The sequence below is a fragment of the Sinohyriopsis cumingii genome, unplaced genomic scaffold (genome assembly GCF_028554795.1).
Source record: "Sinohyriopsis cumingii isolate HCF-2022 unplaced genomic scaffold, ASM2855479v2 utg001460l, whole genome shotgun sequence".
Classification (NCBI taxonomy): domain Eukaryota; kingdom Metazoa; phylum Mollusca; class Bivalvia; order Unionida; family Unionidae; genus Sinohyriopsis; species Sinohyriopsis cumingii.
This window is the reverse complement of record NW_028316002.1, coordinates 1,692,467-1,714,899: the sequence shown is the minus strand read 5'-3', so window position 1 is coordinate 1,714,899 and position 22,433 is coordinate 1,692,467. Positions and strand designations below refer to the sequence as shown.

Sequence of the window (22,433 nt, the reverse complement as noted above, 5' to 3'; positions counted from 1 at the left end):
GGGCGGCATTGGGGCTTTAGTCTTTTTTTTAGCTCTTACCGACAAGTGAATTGGAAATATATGCTGGCACACTTGCAAAATACCACCCTAAATCTAATTTAATTTGTGGCGCTTTCTCTGTTCTCAGTCATTTCGGTATTATTATTTTTTTTTATCATAACCGGTTTATTGTCATAGTAACCGAGTCGCGGATACATGTTGTCATTGTCATTTTAATGTGCGACACTTTGATCTTTGCTGGAAAGCTAATTATCATAACAAAGAACGCTCGCAAATTTCGCGGATATTTTCTTTATTGATGCACTTAAAGTAGAGAAACATTTTTATCTTTTTTAAATTTGATTACCGTATATGTACGCCTATAAGGCAAAGTTTCTTAATTGAAAATTCTGTATATAATGCTGAGTAGGGGTCGTGTTACATGATTCGACGTACTAACAATTTGATACATTTAGATTTATTACTGGAAATTCTATATGTTTTAATACGTACAAATAAAACTGTTAATTAAAATATTGTTACGTTGTCATGTCACTATTCACGTCCAGAAATACATATATCGCAAATGATTTAGTTTATCTGTTGTATGACGGTATTCATTATACTTGTATCTATATTTTTGTGGACTTTATTAATTGAAAACATTCCATTAAATATTACTGACCTCAAATTAAAGTGTCCATCAATGTTGTCTATCCGTGAATGTTTACTTGTAAGTATATTGCTTCCATTTTCTTGCAAATCAGAATAACCCATATTTTTATTTTTTTTTATGTTTTGCCGTGTAAACACATTTTGTATTTTGGTGCAATAAAAGTTTTGATTTGAATTTATATATTCCATTCGCCAGATATAATTAGCAAGTAATATTTTTGAAGTTATCTGTCTGTCTGTCTGTCTGTCTGTCTATCTATCTATCTATCTGTCTGTCTGTCTGTCTGTCTGTCTGTCGATCGATTTGGCTTGTGTATTTTTCTTCCCTTATAGACGGATTTATTTTATTTAGCAAATTACATCTCTGAGCGTTTGGTATTACGTTATTTCAAATTAAAATATTTAAAGGGCACTCAATATCCAAGGAAATTTCATAGGCCAAGATGTCGTTACAGGGTATCTTTTCTACAGTGTTCGAACAAAAGCAATCTAAAAGCAGCCATGCCTATTGACAAATTACTGAGAAGTAGTATTTAGTGATTTTTGGAACTTTAGCATACAAAACTAAAACAGTAAATCTCCGAACCTGAACGTTGGGACATGCTTTACTTTGGGTACGTTTTGACTTGTGCACCTTTTGACTTGGGTACGTTTAGACATGTTTCTGGATAGTACTACATAATGTAATTTGTCATTTGCACCAACATACAGAGGCACGGAAACTAAGTCTTTGGTCGTTGGTCAACAAGTTCAACCAGGTGATTCGCATAACCTTATTGTAAAGAAAGGAAATAAAGCTCGTTGTCTGATATACGAACCATCCTACGTGTGTCAACATAGGGGTATTAAGGGAAAATTTGTGTGAATGACGTTTCATCAATAAGTGTACTTGTATCATACATGCGAAATAAAGAAATAAATAAAGTTTCTATTGTTGAATTTGTGTGGGTTCAAGAACAGTTTATTATGTCGGGATTGTGTTAGTTTTGTTTATACGTTATAGCTATTCGGTTTTTCGGATGCAAAATGGGATGATTTTCACGTGCAGGAAATTAAATAATTTAATTACATATTTATCCGCAGGAAACAAACTGTTGGCGAAAATCCGGTGATTATGTATCTTTTGATCATCAGCAGTAATCCAATCTTGGATTTGAAGTACCGACTGCTAGTGAATATGTGCTTATCGATATACGAGTGTGTGTGATTTGGACTTTTAACGTAGCTTTAACAGTTTTTTCCAGTCATATCGCTGCGATATCTGCAGTGTGACAGTTTATAGTGATGTCTAGCACTGGGGCATCATGCCGCAGATATGTAGCATGATGTCTCACCCAGTAACATTATCCTGACACCAGGCCGACCAGTCCTAACACTAACCTCTTAATGCTGAGCGCCAAGAGAGGCAGCTGTTAGTAACATTTTTGTAAGTCTTCGGTATGACTCGGGCGGGGATCGAACCCACGACCTTCCGCATCCGAGGCGGATGCTCTAACCACTATGCCACCGGAGCGGTGCTTAGCGATATGCCGTCTCACACCTAATTAGCATATTAAAAAAGTATTCTGTGTTTTTACCAGTTTCATCAAATTTGTAAATTCCTATACAGTGATTGTCTTTTTTGTATTTGATTGGTAACTATTATGCACTGAATCAAATATTGTAGATTTGTTTAAAATTCAAATGATGAATTGAATGTTGTTATTTATTTATTTTTCAGTTATAAAATTAATGACAGTTGTAATATTCAAGTCTGCTTTGACCCTGTATACCTTGGGTATTCCTAGCCATTGAAAATAAGGTATACAAAGACTTTTATGTATGGCCTTCGATTTAATTGAAATGTGTAAATACATGAATCTTTTCATCTTAAAGGACGTATGAGAAGAGAAAGAGATGAAGGTCAGGTCACCTGTAAAAATGTATCTCTTGTTGCCTATTGTATCTACTCGCTTATAAGTCGAGCCCAACAGGAAAAGAAATAGACCCTTATCCGCCGTTGCATAATACAACGGAAGATCAAGTCAATGTTCTGATATGAATAATATATTTTAATGAAGAACAAACTGAACCTGTCAAATTTATTTATAGGACGGCATGCAACAAAAAGGACAAGCTTTGCAAATACTTATGTAGAAGCCAAATATTAGAGTTGTTGAAGATTTAATCTACTATTTGCAAAGTGTTTATTCTTCCGATTGATGGATGGTTTATAGAATTTAATTCACAAGTTATTTGGTGTTTTTTCTCCCGATGAGCCGATGCTTGATACAGTTTGTTGTATGCTTTCCGATGTAATTCACTTTTGGTTCAGGAGAAATATTTGGTGAGGTCAGGGACAAGCAAGCAATTTAAATGGTTTCTTAAGAAATGTAAAAGTGCCAGGCTCAAGTACCACTTAGCACGAAGGCTGGTGCGATCGACACGATCGTTAGAACTGAATTAATGCAGTCAAGTCGGCTATGTAATTTTTGTTCCTAAATTTAATAGCAGACACAAGGTTAAACTATATATAAAGTAAAAGGAGATATTAAATAGATCTATTAATGTTGAATAGGTACACAATTCCATTCAAAATGGTACAAAAATAATTAAGCTGCGGGAATTAGTATATAAAATTTCTGATAATTCTAAAAGAGATGTCCTCAAACTTGTGAACAGTTTAGATTTGAAAAGTATATGGAAAAACCTCAAAAAGGACAGTAGTAAAATATGTTCAAACGAAATTCGATGTTTCAAGTGTCTAAAGATCTATCACCAAGAGAACAATTACTAACGATTATTTGATTTTACTTAGCGCAAGAGAAATGAAGGCCAAGTTAATTTAACTTATCCAAGGTGTCCGTAAAGTGCTATTTTATCCAAATGCTTTATGTACAACCTTAACTACATCATGCTGAAAAAAATACACGATTAAAAGGTTACTTTACGTTGTACCTGTATAACTTCTTTGTGCATTCATGTTGAGACCAAAAACATTTGAAGAAACACGAAAGATGAAATCAGGTTCTGTTATACTAGTGACCATCCCAATGACAACGTATTTTACCTCCGATCAATGAACAAAACTGTTGAAAGGATGAGCTAACATGCGTACCAGTCAGAGAGTTTAGTGGGCTAACGGCAACATTTTATTCGTTCAAGACTGTGAAGGATGAAAAGAAAGTCTACAAAAGAAATATAATATATCTGATTAAAAGAATTTACAATTCGAAATGTATCGATATTGTCTTTTTCATCATACAATTTTTTTTAATCCAGAAAGGATGAATTGAATGTTGTTATTTATTTATTAGTTATAAAATTAATGACAGTTGGAATAAAAATCCGAATTGTCCCTTTGTACCCAGTTTAAATTTAGCTTAAATTGATTTACTTTTAAAAACATCCAGTTGCAAACGTAAGTTAGTCATTCATAAATGCGAAATTTTGCATGCTTGAAATATTGTTTAACATTTTTCAGCTGATATGATCAATGACGGGGCCTTTCTTAGGGCTGCTGATGTTTCTTGTCCACATAAATGTTGGTATTTCTTCCTTTTCGATGGAAATGAAAGATGTTCTTTATACAGGATGTCCTTATAGTTTCCTCGCAATATGTCCACATATGTATATTTTGTCGGTACGTTAAAATAATCCCAAACCAGCTGTATTATTTGTTACTCATACACCTTAGTAATGCTTATCTAAATAATTTTTTTTAAAAAAAAGAAAAGTAAAGAAAAATGCAGCTTTCAGACATTTAAAGGTCATAGTTTGCCATATGAAGCTTTTGCAAGAGACTAAATTTTTGTGCACTTTTCATTCAAACAATCTGACTGCTTCAGCGGTAAGGAGTTTTAAAATCTATCGATTGGATCACAACAACTGTTTCTGTAATTCCTCAACTTAGTCTGCATCTCATGAATTCATGTTTTAATTTTTTACGTGTTCAGTTAAACGTTTATTGGTGATTTTATATCTTATTCTTGAATATGGCGTTAGTGTTTAGTGGGGTGTTTACAACATCGTCCTTCTGTTGATATTTTAAAATAAAATACTTCCCCATGAGGGATCTGTCTACATTTGCTCTACCCAATCATAGAGTGAAGTCCTTTCTGCTGAACTACTGGCCAAAAACTATTGAACATGCAATAATTTCCTTTTTGGTGGACTTTGGCCAAGGCCTGTCCTTTCGTTGAATCTTTCAATGGTTAATAAGACCCAAAAACACGTCCACTCTCCACCCCTTTTCGAAGAAGAATAAGCACAAATTTACTACCAGTCATCTAAAAAAGTGTATTTCTTGCAAACCAATTTAAAACTTGCACTAGCATGATTTAATTCATACTTTGTGACAGATGATTCGCTATAAATTGTGTTTGTGTGAGTTTTACGATTGAACGTGCGTGTTTAAATTCAGCAATCAACTAAATTTAGTTTGAAGTTAAAAATGGACATGATTGAGACTGGAAGTATCTGTCGCATTAAAAGGTTAGCTAACAAACAATTCTCTTTAAACCCAAACCTTGTCTCTCGGTGTGACAGGCGGAGGCTCTACCCTTCTGAGCTGCAAGCTTAAGGTATATACTTTGACTAATTGCATTTCTATATTTACGCACTCACTAGCTTGGTGTTTCACTTTTTCATACACGTTTTTCTTTACTGATCATTGTAATATTGCTTATCTTACATTTTTCTTTTAAAATAAATATACATATTTACAATGCTGCAGATAGGGTATATATTTTATGATGACCCACAGTTATTCGATAGTAATGCAGTAGATCCACCGTACAGGCGCCATTTTGGTAAAAGTTAATATTCTTACAATTTTAGAAAGGTCGACAAAAGTTCTTAAACGTACAACCTTTTTGCCGTTACTGTATTGACAATACCTGTCTTCGTTTTAGTATGTGCTTGTATCTGTCTGTGTGTGTGTGTGTGTGTTTACGTGTGCGTGTGTGTGCAGAATTACTCGTGTACCCTTGAATGATATTAAAAGTAGTGACATTTTTAGAGTTGCATAAGGAAAAAATGTTAACAATTTGTTACTTGTTCCTCAGACGTTTATAGAGTATAGCAATGCCATATGTATTAAAGGTTTAAAATAGACTGGTTTTTCTTTTTAACACGTGAAGCAAGTACATATGTCATATACGTTTTGGAAACTGTGAGATAGTTGTACTGGATTATCACGTGACGATAAAAAGTAGAGTCATCACAATCTTGTTGAGCATAGCCTAGTGTCGTATTGATTTGTAATGCGGCGATTCCTTCTTTAAGATTTCTCAGTTGTATTTTCTTGAAATCCTCTAAGGATGCTAGAGTTATTAGGTACACATAACCATACAAACATGCAGTAATGGAGATATAATTAACTGCTAATCTGTGTGATATAATTAGATTATGTTCTTAAAACCACGGTTGTTATATTTTTACCCACATGGAGGGCGGGGCATGGGGTGTGGAATCTTGAGGTCTTTTGTGGTAGTCAAAGAAGTACTTGTGAATGTATAGCAAAAGCAATATTTTATTCTGATTAAGTAAGAAACGTTTATTTTAGAAAAGTTTGTTTCGCCTATTTGACCTCGGCTTTGTGTGCAACTGTCGTTACTGTGATAACTGGGATCACTGCCATCTCACCTCTGTCTGCGTGGTTTCGAGTCTCGGATTCGGCCAATGCAGGTATGTAAGAAAGCTTGCCAGTAGCTTCTCGTGGGTCGGTGGTTCTTTCCGGGATTTTCCCGAGTTCTTCCTCCACCATTAATACTGGCCGCCATGTATAGCCTATCGTGTGCTGAAAAATGGCGTTAAACTCTACAACAACAACAACTATGATACTTGAAGTGAACTGAGTATAGATTTTTATTCATGCAGGAAATATTTACGGAGGCTTCGGAGACGATGTTCACGGTGACCGAGAGACGGGCATATATAAGGAAAATTACGATCGTCCTTCCTAAGAAATGGACATCGAAAGGGGAATACCGCTTAATCCCAAAGATGGCCTCTGAGGAATTCATATATGTTACGAACTGTGAGGAGGTGTCCAAGCCTAATGTAATAGGGCTTGAGGAATGTGGTAAACCTGCCAAGTTCATGCAGCTTCCATCATGTTTAGTATACCAAGCTGGGGATACTCCAAAGTTTGGAGCCTGGGGTAAGTTTCCATTAAAACCTGAATATTTTAAGAAGCTTTCCTCTGTCTTATCTTGTCTACATACTACCTACCTATTATACCCGTTTATCCTGTTAGCTAATTGGCACATCCATTCACTAGTGTCAGTCATCAATCAATCAATACCAATCCGTATATCTATGTCTGTTTCTGTCCGTCAGTCTCTATCTAATTATCTTGATAGATAGCTCTCAGTTCGACTGTCAGTTTTTGCGTCTCTTTATCATAGTATATCGATTTATCAGTTATTGTATGACTTTCTGTCTTTCATCGGCTGATTTTTGTTTGACAGATCATATCATTGTGCATGAGTGGGGTCACTTACATTGGGGCGTGTATGACGAGTACCCATCTAATCCAACGGACAAATTTTATCAAATGAATGGGAAATGGGAACCAACCAGGTAATTTTCTTTTATCAATATTGTTTTTTTCAGAGGCACAGATGTTTTATTTAAATTTATTCCATCATTTATCTTCTGACGCCAAATACGAGCTATCAATAAAGAGAGTCATGTAACAGGTCTGACGTTCGACTTTAATTTATAACTATAAGGATATTATTATAGCAAAAGCGTATTGCTGATCGCTTTCAATTTATATGTAGAGTTAAATGAAATGCTCAAAATTATATCCGTATTTAACGACGTCTGATATGAATCTCAGTCTTGAGGCAATGCAAAATTTTCAGCCTTAATGTTAGATTCCGTTTAGAGAAGAACAGCGCCAGTGTATAACGTATGTTAAAGATGTTAACAGTGAATCGCGGTATACCTACTGTTACGACTCAAGTATTAAAAATCAGTAGCAGAAAGAAAAAGAAAACAACAATTTAAGTAAAATCAACAAGCTACTTATTTCTCTACAATATAAACTGAACATTTTATAGAAACGCACAGTATTGTGAATTAAATCACAAAAAATCCTTAATGTCCCATCACAAGTTCAAAAATATAGAATGTTTTGAATGAATTCAATCGGACTGGAGGACACAGAGACACTGTTGTAACAAACGCTTATCCCCAATTTCTTTTAACAGCACTATAACTGACTCAGGCTGATCTGATGGTAGGATTTGAGCCCACACTCTTTCTGTCTTGAATCCAGCACGCTAACCATTGAGCCTCACAACGGCTCGCACGCAGCAAAACTAGCTCTTCTCCAAACGTTGGTCCGTCTGTTATTCTTACCTCCCTAACTCGCCTCCACTAGCAGCACCAACACCTAATGTTTCTAACTCCAACATTTCTGACAAATTTTATGCAGATGGTATACACACTTGAGTACTCATTTGGACTGTCGTGCGATCTTTCCCTAGACCAACCTCTCTAACCACTAGAATTCGAGCTCTCAACAGCACGACATTGAGGACGCACACGAGAATGCAACGGAAATGCGATGTATGGTCCACACCTATATTTTGTCAGGTTGTGGTAGTTTCTTGCACCTCCAGTTTAACACGTAATCGGCAAGACAAGTGATAGCTCGAGAACTCTTTTCATCGTGCCAAGATACAGCACCTGATGCATTTGGTCAAGATATCGGAGCCGCAAACAAACGTCAGCAAACTAATTGTTGACATCGGAATTAATTATATACAAAAGAGTGGTGATCCGATTGTTCTTGCAGAATGTCGGAAACTTAGGATTATTTTGCCAGTGTAGATATCGACCTTCAGCTGATGAATAACACTCCGAAACTTTCATTTTGACGAACGCAGGAATTTTGACATGCTAAATTCTTTTATCACGAAAACTTAAATTTTATCCCAGAACTAGAAGACTTAATGTTACATACTGGGGGTGACTCCTACACTGGACGGGCGAGACGGCAGCTACATACACTCAGCACTAATTCGCATTTTATAAGTTTACATTGCAGACTCGGAACGCCACGTTCTGACTTCAGCCGAGCACGGTTTACTTTCGAAAGGTCTCAATTGCATACCGACATCGGAAAATATAGATACCTTGATTAAGACTATAACAGATTTTGAAAAGCGTTTTGTCAATAACGTTTTATATGATCCATTTGATAAATCAAAATCGAAATAAGTACCCAGAGGAATCCAAATTAAAAATTACATCCAGTTTGAACCATACTTATATAACGGAAAATGTACATAATTGCATTTTTGATATTAGAAACAAAATACATGCCTGACGTTTTTATTTAGACGTCTAACCTCAGTAAAGCTGATTTTAGAGCTTTGCAAAATTATCCCATCTTTGGTAAAAAGAGACCGAAGATAAGGGACATGACACCGTTGACATGGACGGTAGTCAGTATATTTTGGAAGCGAACGACAATTAAAATATTTGAAACAGTATGAGCTTATTTTTAAACCAATCATCATGATACAACATTGGAAGTCAGACGCAAACTTGGAAAATTACGTGGAAGTGATTCACTGGACAAAGGGACTTCGACTCCTTGATTTCGAATAATTAAAGATCAATATATTTTTTATCTTCTTCCTAACTGTATAAACGTGTGTAAAACTGGACTATGCCAAAGGAAATTCCGCCAGGTAGGTCCATTGTTTCAGCATGTTACGACTGAGCGTAATAATAATAAGTGGATATAGTACAGAGCCTGATCTTTAGAAGCTCTAAGCTTTTTGCAACATTAGATAACAACATAAACCATATACAACCTTAATATTAGAAAAATAAACACCATGAAATTACAAAACAAACACATACTGACCATAATTAAGGCTGCAAATATTAATAAATCTTTAAGTCTGTTCCTGTGGTCGAAATAGGTGAATTTTAATAGCACGCCTGAATGAGGAAACAGTGTCTTTGTGTCAAAAATCTAAAGTAATTCGTTCCACGTAGCTGGGCTTTGGTAAGAACGTTGTCAAATTGACTTCGTTGTAACATTGGGAACAATGGAAATGCGAGTGTCGGAGGAAGAGCGTAAGTTTCTAGATAGAGTGTACAAAAGGGTGAGGTTAGATAGGTGTAATGGACTGGAGTCAGTCAACGAAATGTAGCATAGTGAACAAATTTTGTATTTGATTCTGAATCGAATGGGTGAAGGTTACGCAGCATGGGGGAGATGTGCACAATTCTTCATACCCTACGGATGATCGCAGCAGCAGTGTTTTGAGCTTTTTAGAAGTTTCTGTAGTAGATACTGAGACGAACCAGATAGAAGTGAGCTACAATAGTACAATCTTGAAAGTACTATGGAACATATAAGTGTTTTAGTTGCATCAACAGAAAGAAACCTGCTAATGGAGCTGATGTGTCTCAGCTCCATGTATGCAGCCTTGTATAGGTTCATTACATATTGGTGTAATGAAAGCATAATTTTGAGAGTGACACTAGGTTTCGTACTGACTGTGTAAATTTAATGTTGGCATTGCTGATATTTATTGTTTCAAGTAAAGGATGTGAATGATTCGGATAGCTTCAGTTTTGTCATCATTCAGCTGGAACTTGTTACACGTTATCCATGATTTCACATCGGAAATCCACCTCTCTACGCCATGGATGATATCCTCAGCTTCAGAAAGGTCACTAGATTTGTATATTTGAGCTTCATCAGCTTACAATTAGTGAGATACCTGATGTCGGTCTATTGCACTTGAGAGCGGCTGAGTATAGAATGGGGAACAGAACACTGTGGAACACCAAAATACAGATTAACTTGGCTGGAATGTTTTACATTTATATGCACAATTTGTGTCCTGTTGACCAAGTAGGACTAGAAAACATAGTACTGCTGTATCCTGAATACCAAACACATGTCGGGGACGGTTGAGTAATATATCATGGTCTATTGTGTCAAAGTAGTAGACGTGATAATTAGGGTGAGGACTGTAATCGTTCCACTAACAAAAGCAGAGATAGATCGTTTCACTATTATCAGAAGGACAGTTTCAGTACTGTTTCAAGGGCGATAACTATACATTGCTAGACAAACTGCTTGAATTCAGATGAGATACAATTTGGGATAGAACTTCTTAAAGATTTTTTAAATGTACGTGAAGTTAGAAATAAGTCTGTACTTCTTTAAATCGTTAGGGTGACGTGTCGATTTCTTCAACAGAGACTCAATAATGGCAGTTTTGAAAAATGATCGGAATTTCACGGATGCGAGTGAAGTATTGATAACATCGGTTAGTGACGCAAATGTAGAAACTACGCACTCAAGTATCAATGATGTTGGAATCGGATTTAGTTTACATGATTCTAGGGCGTTCTACATCACAATTGTATGAACCAAATCCGTAGAGACGGGTTCAAATGCTGTTAAACGTTGATGTGTATAGTCTGTATCACAACTGTATGGTGCCGGTGAATCAACTGAAACAGTGTTGTCAGGCTTATTTCTACCATACTGAAGTTTGTCATGGAAGAAATGTTCAAACAGATCCAGAAGGTCGTTGGAAGTGGTGTATATTTATTCCTTTGATCGATTTAGAAGAAATAAACTAGATTCTTGACTGGTTGAATAAACACCATTCCTCATTAAAATTAAAAACAACATTAGTAAAGTAAATGTAGAATTTTTGAGGTAGCAATATCAACGGAATTAAACTTGCAAAGGGAGAAAATCTGGATACTAAGGTATATTGCAAGGAAACGGACACATGCTACATAAAACAAAAAGCTTTCATGAATGATGTACGTTCAGAAGCATTGCTAAATTCCGATAAATGAGCTTCCGTCGGTTTTGCAGCAATGAACAAGACTTTTATAAAGCCGATTCAATGCTTTTCGCATGACTTTGAGACAGAGATTACAAATATCAGGGAACTAGGCAAATCGAAATCTAAGAAATAAATAAGAATAAATTCTTATGTCACTTGTTTAGGCTCGAATAAACAGTAACACAAGAAAGAGCGAAAACAATAAGCTGTGAAAAAAATACAATAATTTGTTTCCCTAGAAAAATTCTGTAAAAATGAAAAAAAATACGAACTTACGGTTTTATAGAATCAAATCTAAAAATAATCCAAGAATAAAATTTTAATAGTCCTAATAAGTTCGAATCCCGACGAAGAATCCAAGATGGTAGACGATGACGTATTCTGCAGTCTGTAGTGTTGAAGGCTACAGTTCCTTGTAGAAACTAGAAGTATCACTCCGGTTTCTGATAGCTGAATACATTTTTATATAAAAAAAACTGTTCTTGTTCCACAATATTACATGAGCACACGTATTTTCCAGAAACATAACAGAATTAATCCTTTTGAATCCAAGCAATTTGAAACAACTCCAAACCAAGTAATTTGAAATAACTCCAAGCAGCACAACATACAACTAACAGTTTAACAGCCCAGCTTCTGCTGAGAATAATTCTCCAAAACATGGGTTATATGGTCTTTCTAAAACGTAAACAAGGGGTCATGTGATCATCTTCTGGAAGGTTATAGAAGCAAATACTTGTTACAGATCACGTTTACCCAGTGAGACACTGACGAAAACCAATCGTTTTACTCTAAGAAATAAAAAATTAAAAAGATTGTTTACATCTTAAAGACAAAGTCCCATCATGACCTCGAAACCAACCAATCATTTTAAAATAAAATAGAACTTCTTTACGATGGTTCCTACAAATTTTGAAACAAGGTCAGGATTTAGACCAACACCTGGTGTTTAGAAACTAACAGTCAAGTTCAAATTATTTTCTGGAAAAAAGTATCCTCTCCTGTGAATAAATTTACATTACAATATCATGTAATGAAAACTAAAAAAATGTAAACCTGACAAACAATTAAATTGAAATAAATATATATTAAACCAGATATAACTAAATCAAATGTACATAACAAAATATTCACAACAAAACAAAATAAACAATTCCGTCCATTTTTTATTTCAATACACGCTAAGCTTCTTCAACAAAATATGCAGCAAAATATTTTACTGATTTGGGACAAAACTTTCCTGAAGAGTTTTGATTACAGTTTAAAAAAATAATAAGATTTTATGAGTTCCAAACTACTGATTATTGATAAACCTGGTTGTTTTATTTGTGGATTTAATACTTCTCAGTTGTGTGATTGTTTTATTAAATCCAGCATTGTAAAATTCTTAAAAACAGTTAGAAATTTTAAAATTCAACACTGTTTTTAATATGATATCCATAATGAAAGTGGTTTATTATTTAAACAGTAAAAAGCAATATATGTGGGAATCGAAAAGAACGTTACGTATTAGAATAGAGGGGCATTTTTCGGACATGCATTTGCAAAGCCAAAGAATTATCTCTCTGAATATTTTGAATAAATTGTAGTAAAGTCCGTTTGTGAGTGATTGGCTTTGAAACATCTGCTAGTCAGAAGAGGATAGAAGAAAAGAAAAACATTTGAATTAATCTTTCAGAAGCTGAAATTACTTTTGAAATTCCACCGACGGTGTAACCTTGATCGAAGTCTTGCGTATTTTTGTTTATATTTGTTTTATTTATTTTCTTAAACGTTATTTTTAAAGAAACACTGTCCAAGGTGATAGATAGATTCAATCGCATTTACCTGTCTCTAATGTAACTAGCTAGTTAACTATCGCCCAACCAAAGTAACTATCTAACGAACATTTTTTACGTATGCGTGCATAACAAATACTATCAAGCATTGGTTCTAGTGGTTTTTTTTATACTTCAAGCACTAAATGTAGTTAATAATCTGCAGATAGATTTTTAACTTTATTATTTCAGATGCACTAGGCAATTGAGGGGAACGTCATTCATTATCAAGGAACCGTACAAAGACCAACTCTGTGTTCCTGCTAATATCAAAGCATATAACTTGAACCCTGTTACAGATTGCAAATTCATCCCTGACAAAGAGGACAATGTAATAGCTTCGTTAATGGGCTCTCAATACATATCATCGGTTAGATTGATTAATTCATTCTTTGATTGATTGATTGATTTTATTTATACTAAATTTAGAGACTTTGCACTTTCCAGTTATCGTTTAATCTGTGCTTTAGTGTTTTCTTCGTATTCTTCTTCTTTAGGACGTCGAGGCATCGTTACTATGTTTTTACTAATAATTTTAATGCTAATCGGGTTGCTGGCATCTGCATCCAAGTTCATGAAATGCAATGCAGGAAAAAGTATGTAAACATTGATGTTAGCTATCTCAAAAATAATTTGGTTAATGGTCACAGGAGTCTAAAATTATAAAAGCAAACCATAATGAAAATCAAACAGATGGAATTGTCGATCTTCAAGCAGTACTTTTTCTCCAAATGTATAAACCTCTTATTAAATCGCTGACAACAAAATGAATTTGTTTTTCAATTCTTTGCATAGTCAATATAATTTACAACGATACATCTTCGTTTTGCAGTTGATTTCATTTTGTAAAAGAGACACTCCAAAGGAAGCGGAGGACTTGAGACATAATTCTGAGGCAGTTAACGATCAGAATCGTCGTTGTGACCAAAGAAGTGTTTGGGAAGTTTTGTTGAACCATACAGATTTTAAAAGTATGGCATTTGTAATATTTTGGTTTATAATTTAATCCAAGTATTGTTATTTGTTAGAGTAACCTCCTTTTGGGGTTGGTATAGTCATTAGTCACTGCAGATGATACTCTGCAAATAAGCAATTACGGGTCTGTTAAAGAATTAATTTCTATATTTAGCCATTACACTAGAAAGGTAATTTATTCTGTACATATAAAAAGAAAGAAGAATAAGAGGAAATGATAATATCAACAAACTTTCAACTGGCATATAAAAGCTCTAACTAAATATAACCTATGCGCGCTATTTTCAGTGTTTGCGGTGCGACCAATGCTGACTAACTCAAATAAACTATTTTCTATCGGAACCATTATTGGACCAACACAAGAACACGTTATTTATGATAATTTCATTTGCATTGTTCCATTTTACACTGCCTCCATTCTAATTTCACTCAAGAAACGTATTAGCCACGATATTCCATCAACCTCGATATATATGCCATTGATACTAAGCGTGTGATGAAATATTAAATATAGAGTTTGATGTTTACATAGCCTCCTCTCTGCTTTAATGCACTACCTCCCTCCATTTAAGAATTGAAACGCAGGGGTGTTTGTCAATGAAACGGTAAATGACATATCAGTCAAGTCGAAATTCACCAAGCCAATCTGCTCAAGTTAAAATATCCCAGTAAAGTTGCCTCTTCCTTAACTTGTGCACCATCACTCTTGTCTCCAGTGTTTATTTCACTTTCTGATAATTCAGAGAATTGCCATGATGGACGAGTAAAACAGCAAAGATACTTCGACGTGGAAGTATGTTACTCCACATCGATCCTCTTTGCAATTTGCCACGAGATCCGCATACCTTTTCAAATTCCTTTAATTTTCATCCAAAATTTCGTCTCCCTATGACACTTGGTACATACAGTTCTAGTTCGTAAACAGTTGATGTAGACTTGATTGCAACTTTGCCTATTGTCTAGTTTGATACGAAACAGCTGGAAGAAACTAAATGTTCTTCTTGCTTTATCTTTTTCTGGCGTGCAAAGCATACTGGGGGAGGGGAACTAGACGTGAGTCCATCTGAATAATAGGTAATATACATCTCAGTAGATGTTCAATAATTCTTTATCATCTCACACTTGACATCGCCTCCATTCAGTAAATTTACACGATGTGAGGCGATTGAAGTAGTTATACGGATAATGGAATATACATCACTCAGCAAAAAAACAATGCTAGCAGCTTTTGCACTCTATGGATAACTCTAAGTCATTGCGTCTTTCGTGTCATCCATGTTCTCTGCTTTGCACGTACAACCGATTTCGTATGTTCTTATCTACCAAGGACTAGTAACAATCAAATAACTTCCTGATGACCAGCATCTAATATCCGTTTGTACAACCCTCCTAGCCTTCTTGCTGTTTTCTTTGTTAAGCCGCTGTGTACGACACCGGTAGGCCAGTTGATTCACTGTCTTCCTGACTGGATATAATGGATCATATCCCATGTCTATCGATATTCCACATGTATTCCAAGCAGGAGTGAACAACTCCGTATATTACTCGAGGACTACTTAAGTCTCGTCAAAAGACCAACCTCGTGACATTGTTGTTGTTGCTGTTGTAGGGTTTAACGCCATTTTTCAGCACAAGAATTGGTGGAAGAAGAACCCTGGAAAACCCCGGGAAGAACCACCGACCCACTAGAAGCTACTGACAGGCTTTCTCGTGTACCTACTTTAGCCGAGGCTGAGACGTCGAACTCACGCAGACAGAGGTGAGATGGCAGTGATCCATAACGCTTTAGACCACTCGGCCACTCGGGGCCCCCACCTGATGACATAATAGTGTCAACGTGCCTGAAGGTCTACAGTAGTCGATGCGTCCAGCCTCTGCTATATTATTTTAATTTCTACTGTTTGCTTTCTATCTTTCAGGTTATTAGAATGTCAAAGATTACAACTCTTTTAGTGTCTTCTCCAATACTGTGGACTGAAGCTTCTCCAACACTGTAGAACCGAAGTCACGCTAATCTTTAAGTGAAATTTCCTATAAATCATACTACCCTTAAGCAACATGACTTTAATTTAACGCTCCCAGAGTCATAAACTCTTTAGACACCTTATAACTGCTCACTATCATTCAGTAATTGGTCACGCACAATATTGATCACCATTAGATGGGTCAATCGGCAGACAGTTTGGACTCCATGAATGCATGAATACTTCCTGGTCTTTATTAGATGTGTTGATCTTTTCTTGGTAAACCGCATGTGCAAAAGCACTCACAAGGAATCAGATAATTCTCTTGACTGTTTTAAATACGCATAATTCATTCATGGAACATCTAATGTCTGAATCAGTCATAAAACAGCATTATGGTAAAGTCACTTCGTTTCGTTCATCTCGGATTGCGTGAGACATCATGCAACATGCATTAGGAAACTAAAGAAGCCTGGTGATAAGTGTATCGTGATTGCTATTAAAACCCAAAGGAGAAAAATAGATCTGAATTGACCTATTGTAAGGGATGCCTTCCTCTCTTGGGATGTATACCTCCTCCGCAGTTGCTGATCAACCTGTGTGTCTCTCCTCAAACTGATACAATGACTGTCCATCCAGCTGTATTAAAAAAAAAACTAGCCTTCTACTTTCATTCTTTTGGATCATATTCTTCATGAATTTGCAAACATGTTTATAAAACTGCTATCTTCGTTGTTTTCTAAATCGAGTATTTGTCTTACCAGTATTTCCTCCAAACTTCAAATATTTATTTCTTCTCATCTCTCAGCTCTAGTTTGTCGTGTCATATATTCGCTGATTTCCTTCACCTTGTGTCCTTATCTAAAATTCCGCATCCCTTCAATTCCATCCCCGTCGCATCATCTTTACATCCTTTGGATGAAAGTATATCTTTCACATTTCTCGGAGTTGCTGGTCCTCTATCATGTTCCTGCGATATTTTCGTGTGTATCTCCTATCAGATTAATGCTTGCAATGCTTAAGATTAAAACCAGACTCTTCGCACATTATCTTATTTACGTGTTCTCCTACAGATTATGTGTAAAGAATGTGTACTCACGCAATTTCTATTCCAAACAAAACGTTGCAGGAAGTAAACATTTCGTATCTGAGAGTTTTATACTGAAGTAATTTTGAACATACACTAAACCAATTTTCTCTCCTCGGGTTGACGTGAGAGCTTAACGTTGAAATAGTTGACATTTCGTGAATGGTACTCAATGATCACAAGTGAATTACAGCAGTAATTGTACATATGTTTTTCCCAAAATAAAATGTACTAAATATGACAAGGGCGATATAATCATTTCGACAAAGAATGTTTGTTTCCTTTTCTTGCATTTTGATGAAGAGTGAACGAAGCAAAGGAAAAAATTGAAGAGAGAACGTTTTATAATTTCAGATGAAAATCCTCCTGTGGGCCAGGGGCGCAAAGTTTCCACAAAACCAGAGTTTACAATCGTTCAGCAGGGGCCGAAAATACTAGTTCTGGTTCTTGATGTGTCAGGAAGTATGGCTGTATGTATTTTCTAAGCTCATAGACACAAACAAGAGACATCTGAAAACTCGGCATCAAAAACTTTGTCGCAATTTTGTTCTGAATTTCCATTATACATTACACATATCTACTTATTGAGTGTCTAACAAACATACGATGCAGGAGTACATATATATTACTGCATATGAACGATTATAGTTAATCTACTCCTATTACAACCACTTATCTCGATGCCGACCCATTCACATTTCATTGGTAACAAGTCATTATTACTAGCTCTGACCTTTAGGTCCCTTTGTTGAAGTGAAGAAGGTAGGTCATGTGTCTGGGGAAAGTCAATGGTCTCTTTGTCCGGTATTATTATCATTATAGATTGGATTGGTACCGAAACACTGACCTTCAGATGCAAGTCAGCAATTATACCCGAGTTCTCGTATCAAATGCTACAATTCACAAAGAAATACAGCTGTATTTGTAATGATGTTGAAATACGTTTTAAGATTGCCAATGTACATTTTTAATAATATACAGACATTAGGAAAACCTTAGGTTCCATATCTCAGTTTTCGTTGTGTGTGTTTACTCCCGTCGTTTTCCGCCTCGTAGCCTCGTACATTTCTTGCAGGTGGGGTTAGTTGTTTTCAAAGGTGGTTTTCTTTGAGGGTGTAGACTTTTAGCGTTGAAAGTAAGCCAGTATATTTGGAATTTTTTAGCCGTATATGTTTAAAATTTTTAGCCTTGTATGTTTGGAATTTTTTTTGCCTTGTATTTTTGAAACTTTTAGAGTTACAAGTTTCAATACAATGCTCTTGGTAGCAGTTTTATCATAAGGTAAACATGAGGTAAAACAATATGAGCAACAACATTATTAATGCAAAAAGAAAATATGATATGACTCCCTGCTTATAACAAAGTACCATGCTATCATGCACTTATGAAGCTTTTTATCATGTTTTTATTTTATGGTATGTCGTGATTTATCAAGAGAAATAAATTTGAAAATTCATTGGAGTGAAGTGCCGAAAATATTTTCTCTCAGCGATAGTTAAGCATTGATAACACGATAATATCACGACGAACAAATTTAATACGCCATTTTGACGTTGGCTTGATATTGTGATAGGTATGGCTACGATTCAGAAATCCAGGTTCAAATCACACAGTATGTTTATTTTCTTATTTTCCTTTCTTCATACATTTATTTTTACCTTGAATTAGGAAGGATAAGTATCCTACTACAGTTATTTTCTGTGCAACTATATACAAAATACAGCCGAACAAGGGCCCCGAGTGGCCGAGTGGTCTAAAGCGCTCTCCGTTACGGATCACTGCCATCTCACCTCTGTCTGCGTGGGTTCGAGTCTCGGATTCGGCCAATGTGGGTATGTGAGAAAGCTTGCCAGTAGCTTCTCGAGGGTCGGTGGTTCTTTCCGGGGATTTCCCTGGTTCTTCCTCCACCATTAATACTGGCCGCCATGTATAGCCCTATCGTGTGCTGAAAAATGGCGTTAAACCCTACAACAACAACAGCCGAACATCAATGGTAAACATACGATATTATCGCGTGGGAACCGTAAAAAATATGCTACTTCATACAGTCAGGCATACATACTGCTAGTCTATACGTTTGAACATTAAACGAAAGGTAAATTTAACTGCTTCGAGTAAAAAACGGAAATATTCGTTTGTGATAAACTCAAGCATTATCCGTGGTGGTTTCGTCATTCGTGAAAATGTTGATTTTTTTTTACCAACTCGAGCAAATCTAACCGTTAATTAAAAAAGACAAACAAACATCCTCTATGTATTGGTAGAAGCAGACACGAATCTCATTTAAAATAGCATTACAATTTTATCCTGACCAAGGAAGGAACTCAGAATACGAATTTCATACTTTCGTTACATATGTATTTAAGAATTCATACCAATCATTTTGGGGTAAACATTCTTGTATGATACTTTTCGGGGGTGTAGATTTTTTGTAATTTTTTTTTAAGGATGGTGGACATTTTGGCACTTAATTATGTATTATTCAATACCATATTACACCAGGATTACATCCGCTCATTCGTAAGTAATCATGACTTGATCATCACTGGTTTACACCGGAACTCTTTTCGTTCATCGGTATGTTATCACGTGTTAATCATCACTAGACTATGCCATAAAATTTAAATGATTCAATAAGATAATAGGAGATGGACATCAGACACAGGTATATTAGTAAAAGAAAAGACAAAACCTTCAATGGACTTGAATTCATCGTGCAATCCAGCCCACTAACCACCCATCCACCCATGATTGCATAAATACTTACCTTAGTATACGTCACGTACATATGAACTCTAAGAGGTTCATTCAACAGCAACACTTCCTCGTGTTCAAATAAATAGTTCAACACTGCATACGTCCAGAGATTATTATGAATTTGTTACATGTTGCAAATTAACAGTCGATTGCTAAAGTTAGTAAACATCACAGATTCTGACCAAAAGAGAGTCGTAGTCTCGGAATATTTTGTTCCATTCTAATGGGTTTTTTCGACTGACTAAGTATGTATGTATGTATGTATGTGTGCATATGTGTGTGTGTGTGTGTGTGTGTGTATATATGTACATGTGTGTGTGTGTGTGTGTGTATACATTAATTTTGGAAGATGGACTCCCTGATAGTCTCTCTGCCTTGAGATGTGTTCACTGGTGTAGCAAGAAACTTTACCCCCCCCCCCGCAAAAAAGTTGTTGATATGAATATTCTGGATCCTTCCACCCACCCACCCCTAATACACACCTTGCAGGTGTGGGTGTTGCTTGAGCGGTTCCTATGCCAATGCACTGGATGTATTTACTTTCAACAAGCTATATGTGTACCAATCATCAACATCATCCTACTTATCTTTCTATCTCTAAGCACACCCTTAGCATCACACCAAAGTACTGGTAAAAATGACCATTAAAAAGTTATGTATTATTATTATTATCATTATTATTATTATTATTATTATTATTATTGTCGTTTAGGGAACAAGGTCACTCAGGCAAAGACAGGCAGCGACGTACGTAATCAAGAATCTCTTGCCCATAGATAGTTTGTTTGGAATGGTGTCCTTTAGTTCCGGGGCGGACATTCGGGCACAAATGACGCGTATTACTGACAACAATGTCCGTAAGAGTCTCATAGAAAAACTGCCCATAGAGTCTGGGGGAAAGACTAGTATTGGGGCTGGATTGAAATTAGCAATTGATGTAAGTAAATATCTCATCATGAACATCTTCCTCTTCATCTCTCTCTCTCTCTCTCTCTCTCTCTCTCTCTCTCTCTCTCTATATATATATATATATATATATATATATATATATATATATATATATATATATATATATATATATATATATATATACATATATGTTTGATTACTTGCAATTGTATAGATAGATAGATAGATAGATAGATAGATAGATAGATAGATAGATATATTGAAGATAATATTGAATGTAGCCTTTCCGGTATATTTGATCTCTGTAAAGTCATTTAACACATTGCCGGATACTTTAAATAATGCATACCTGATCAGGAATCGCTTTCAGAAAACGTCTCACCTTGAGTGCTTACTCAATTTAGAATTTAGTTTCTCTGTAAAAATTTCTTTGTAATGAAAGTTAAAGCAGCATCTTTCTGTTGGACCTCAATATAGCCAGCTTGTTGCAGCACGTACATTGAATCTAATTATTCCATTATAAGTAGTATAGGAGGCCACTTGAGCGTCAAGGGAAGATTAAGATTAGGCCACCATTTTTATTGGGACAATGGGAAATCCTAAATCCTATGTTATGAAGTATTGCCATTATGGGTCTAGATGGCCTTTAATTGGAACTTATCTTTGAGGATCTAACATTCGGTTTCACACAAAGCACTCTGGACACAAAAACGGCACTATGGACCTAAACGGGAAGTTAACGTGGGAAGGGCACTATGGGGCATCAGGGGAGAATAACCTGCGGATGGTTCAATAGCTTCTAAAGGAATTTAACATAGTGGGGATCACTGACCTCTAACGCGAAATATATCTTAAAAACATCCATATGTTCAACATACACACTGACTGACTAATACTTATTTATCTAATATTTACCACCCAATCATACACTCATCAGCACCCCATATTTACTATTCAGTATACCCTTTCTTCCCTATCCTTCTATACTTTGCCCTGTAATAAATTTTTGTAGTTATGAAATATAAATAGTGTGTGTCTGATATGAAAATAACTCTCAAGTTCTATCATCAAAAGTAACTTTAAAGGTTTTCGTTGATGGTCGATAATACGTGGATAAAATTTAATACAATTATGAAGATATATGAAAAATATATTGGGCACAATAAATAACTGTATAAGTATTGAACTATCATATTATGTGACTTTAAATGATTGCTATACAATAATTTTTGGTGGTTGTTATTGGCATTTACATCGTGTTGGTTTGTCTTGCATTGTCAATGTTGGTCTAAATTGGACTTTTGGTCATTGTGTCATGACTTCTTTTTAAAGTTATTTTTCACTATTTTGATGTAGAATTTCCATTTTCTAGATATACGGTTACCTTCCGTTTTGAATATCTGCACAAAGGGAAGAAAATTGCATTAAAAATATTAGGTGTCCA

General features: G+C 35.5%; 1 protein-coding gene across 3 annotated transcripts in view; it reads left to right on the top strand.

Moving 5' to 3' along the window:
* LOC149772477 (calcium-activated chloride channel regulator 1-like) overlaps positions 1 to 22,433 on the top strand; it is a 64,988-nt gene that overhangs the window by 5,712 nt on the left and 36,843 nt on the right. For 2 of the 3 annotated variants that reach the window (XM_089947743.1, XM_089947741.1), the window contains exons 2-7: positions 6,514 to 6,796; positions 7,107 to 7,218; positions 13,490 to 13,667; positions 14,130 to 14,268; positions 17,678 to 17,793; positions 20,793 to 21,017. In XM_089947743.1, the coding sequence (XP_089803869.1) occupies positions 6,514 to 6,796; positions 7,107 to 7,218; positions 13,490 to 13,667; positions 14,130 to 14,268; positions 17,678 to 17,793; positions 20,793 to 21,017 (1,053 nt within the window). The remainder of the gene's footprint in view (positions 1 to 6,513; positions 6,797 to 7,106; positions 7,219 to 13,489; positions 13,668 to 14,129; positions 14,269 to 17,677; positions 17,794 to 20,792; positions 21,018 to 22,433) is intronic. The other variant, XM_089947742.1, reaches the window with a different exon arrangement.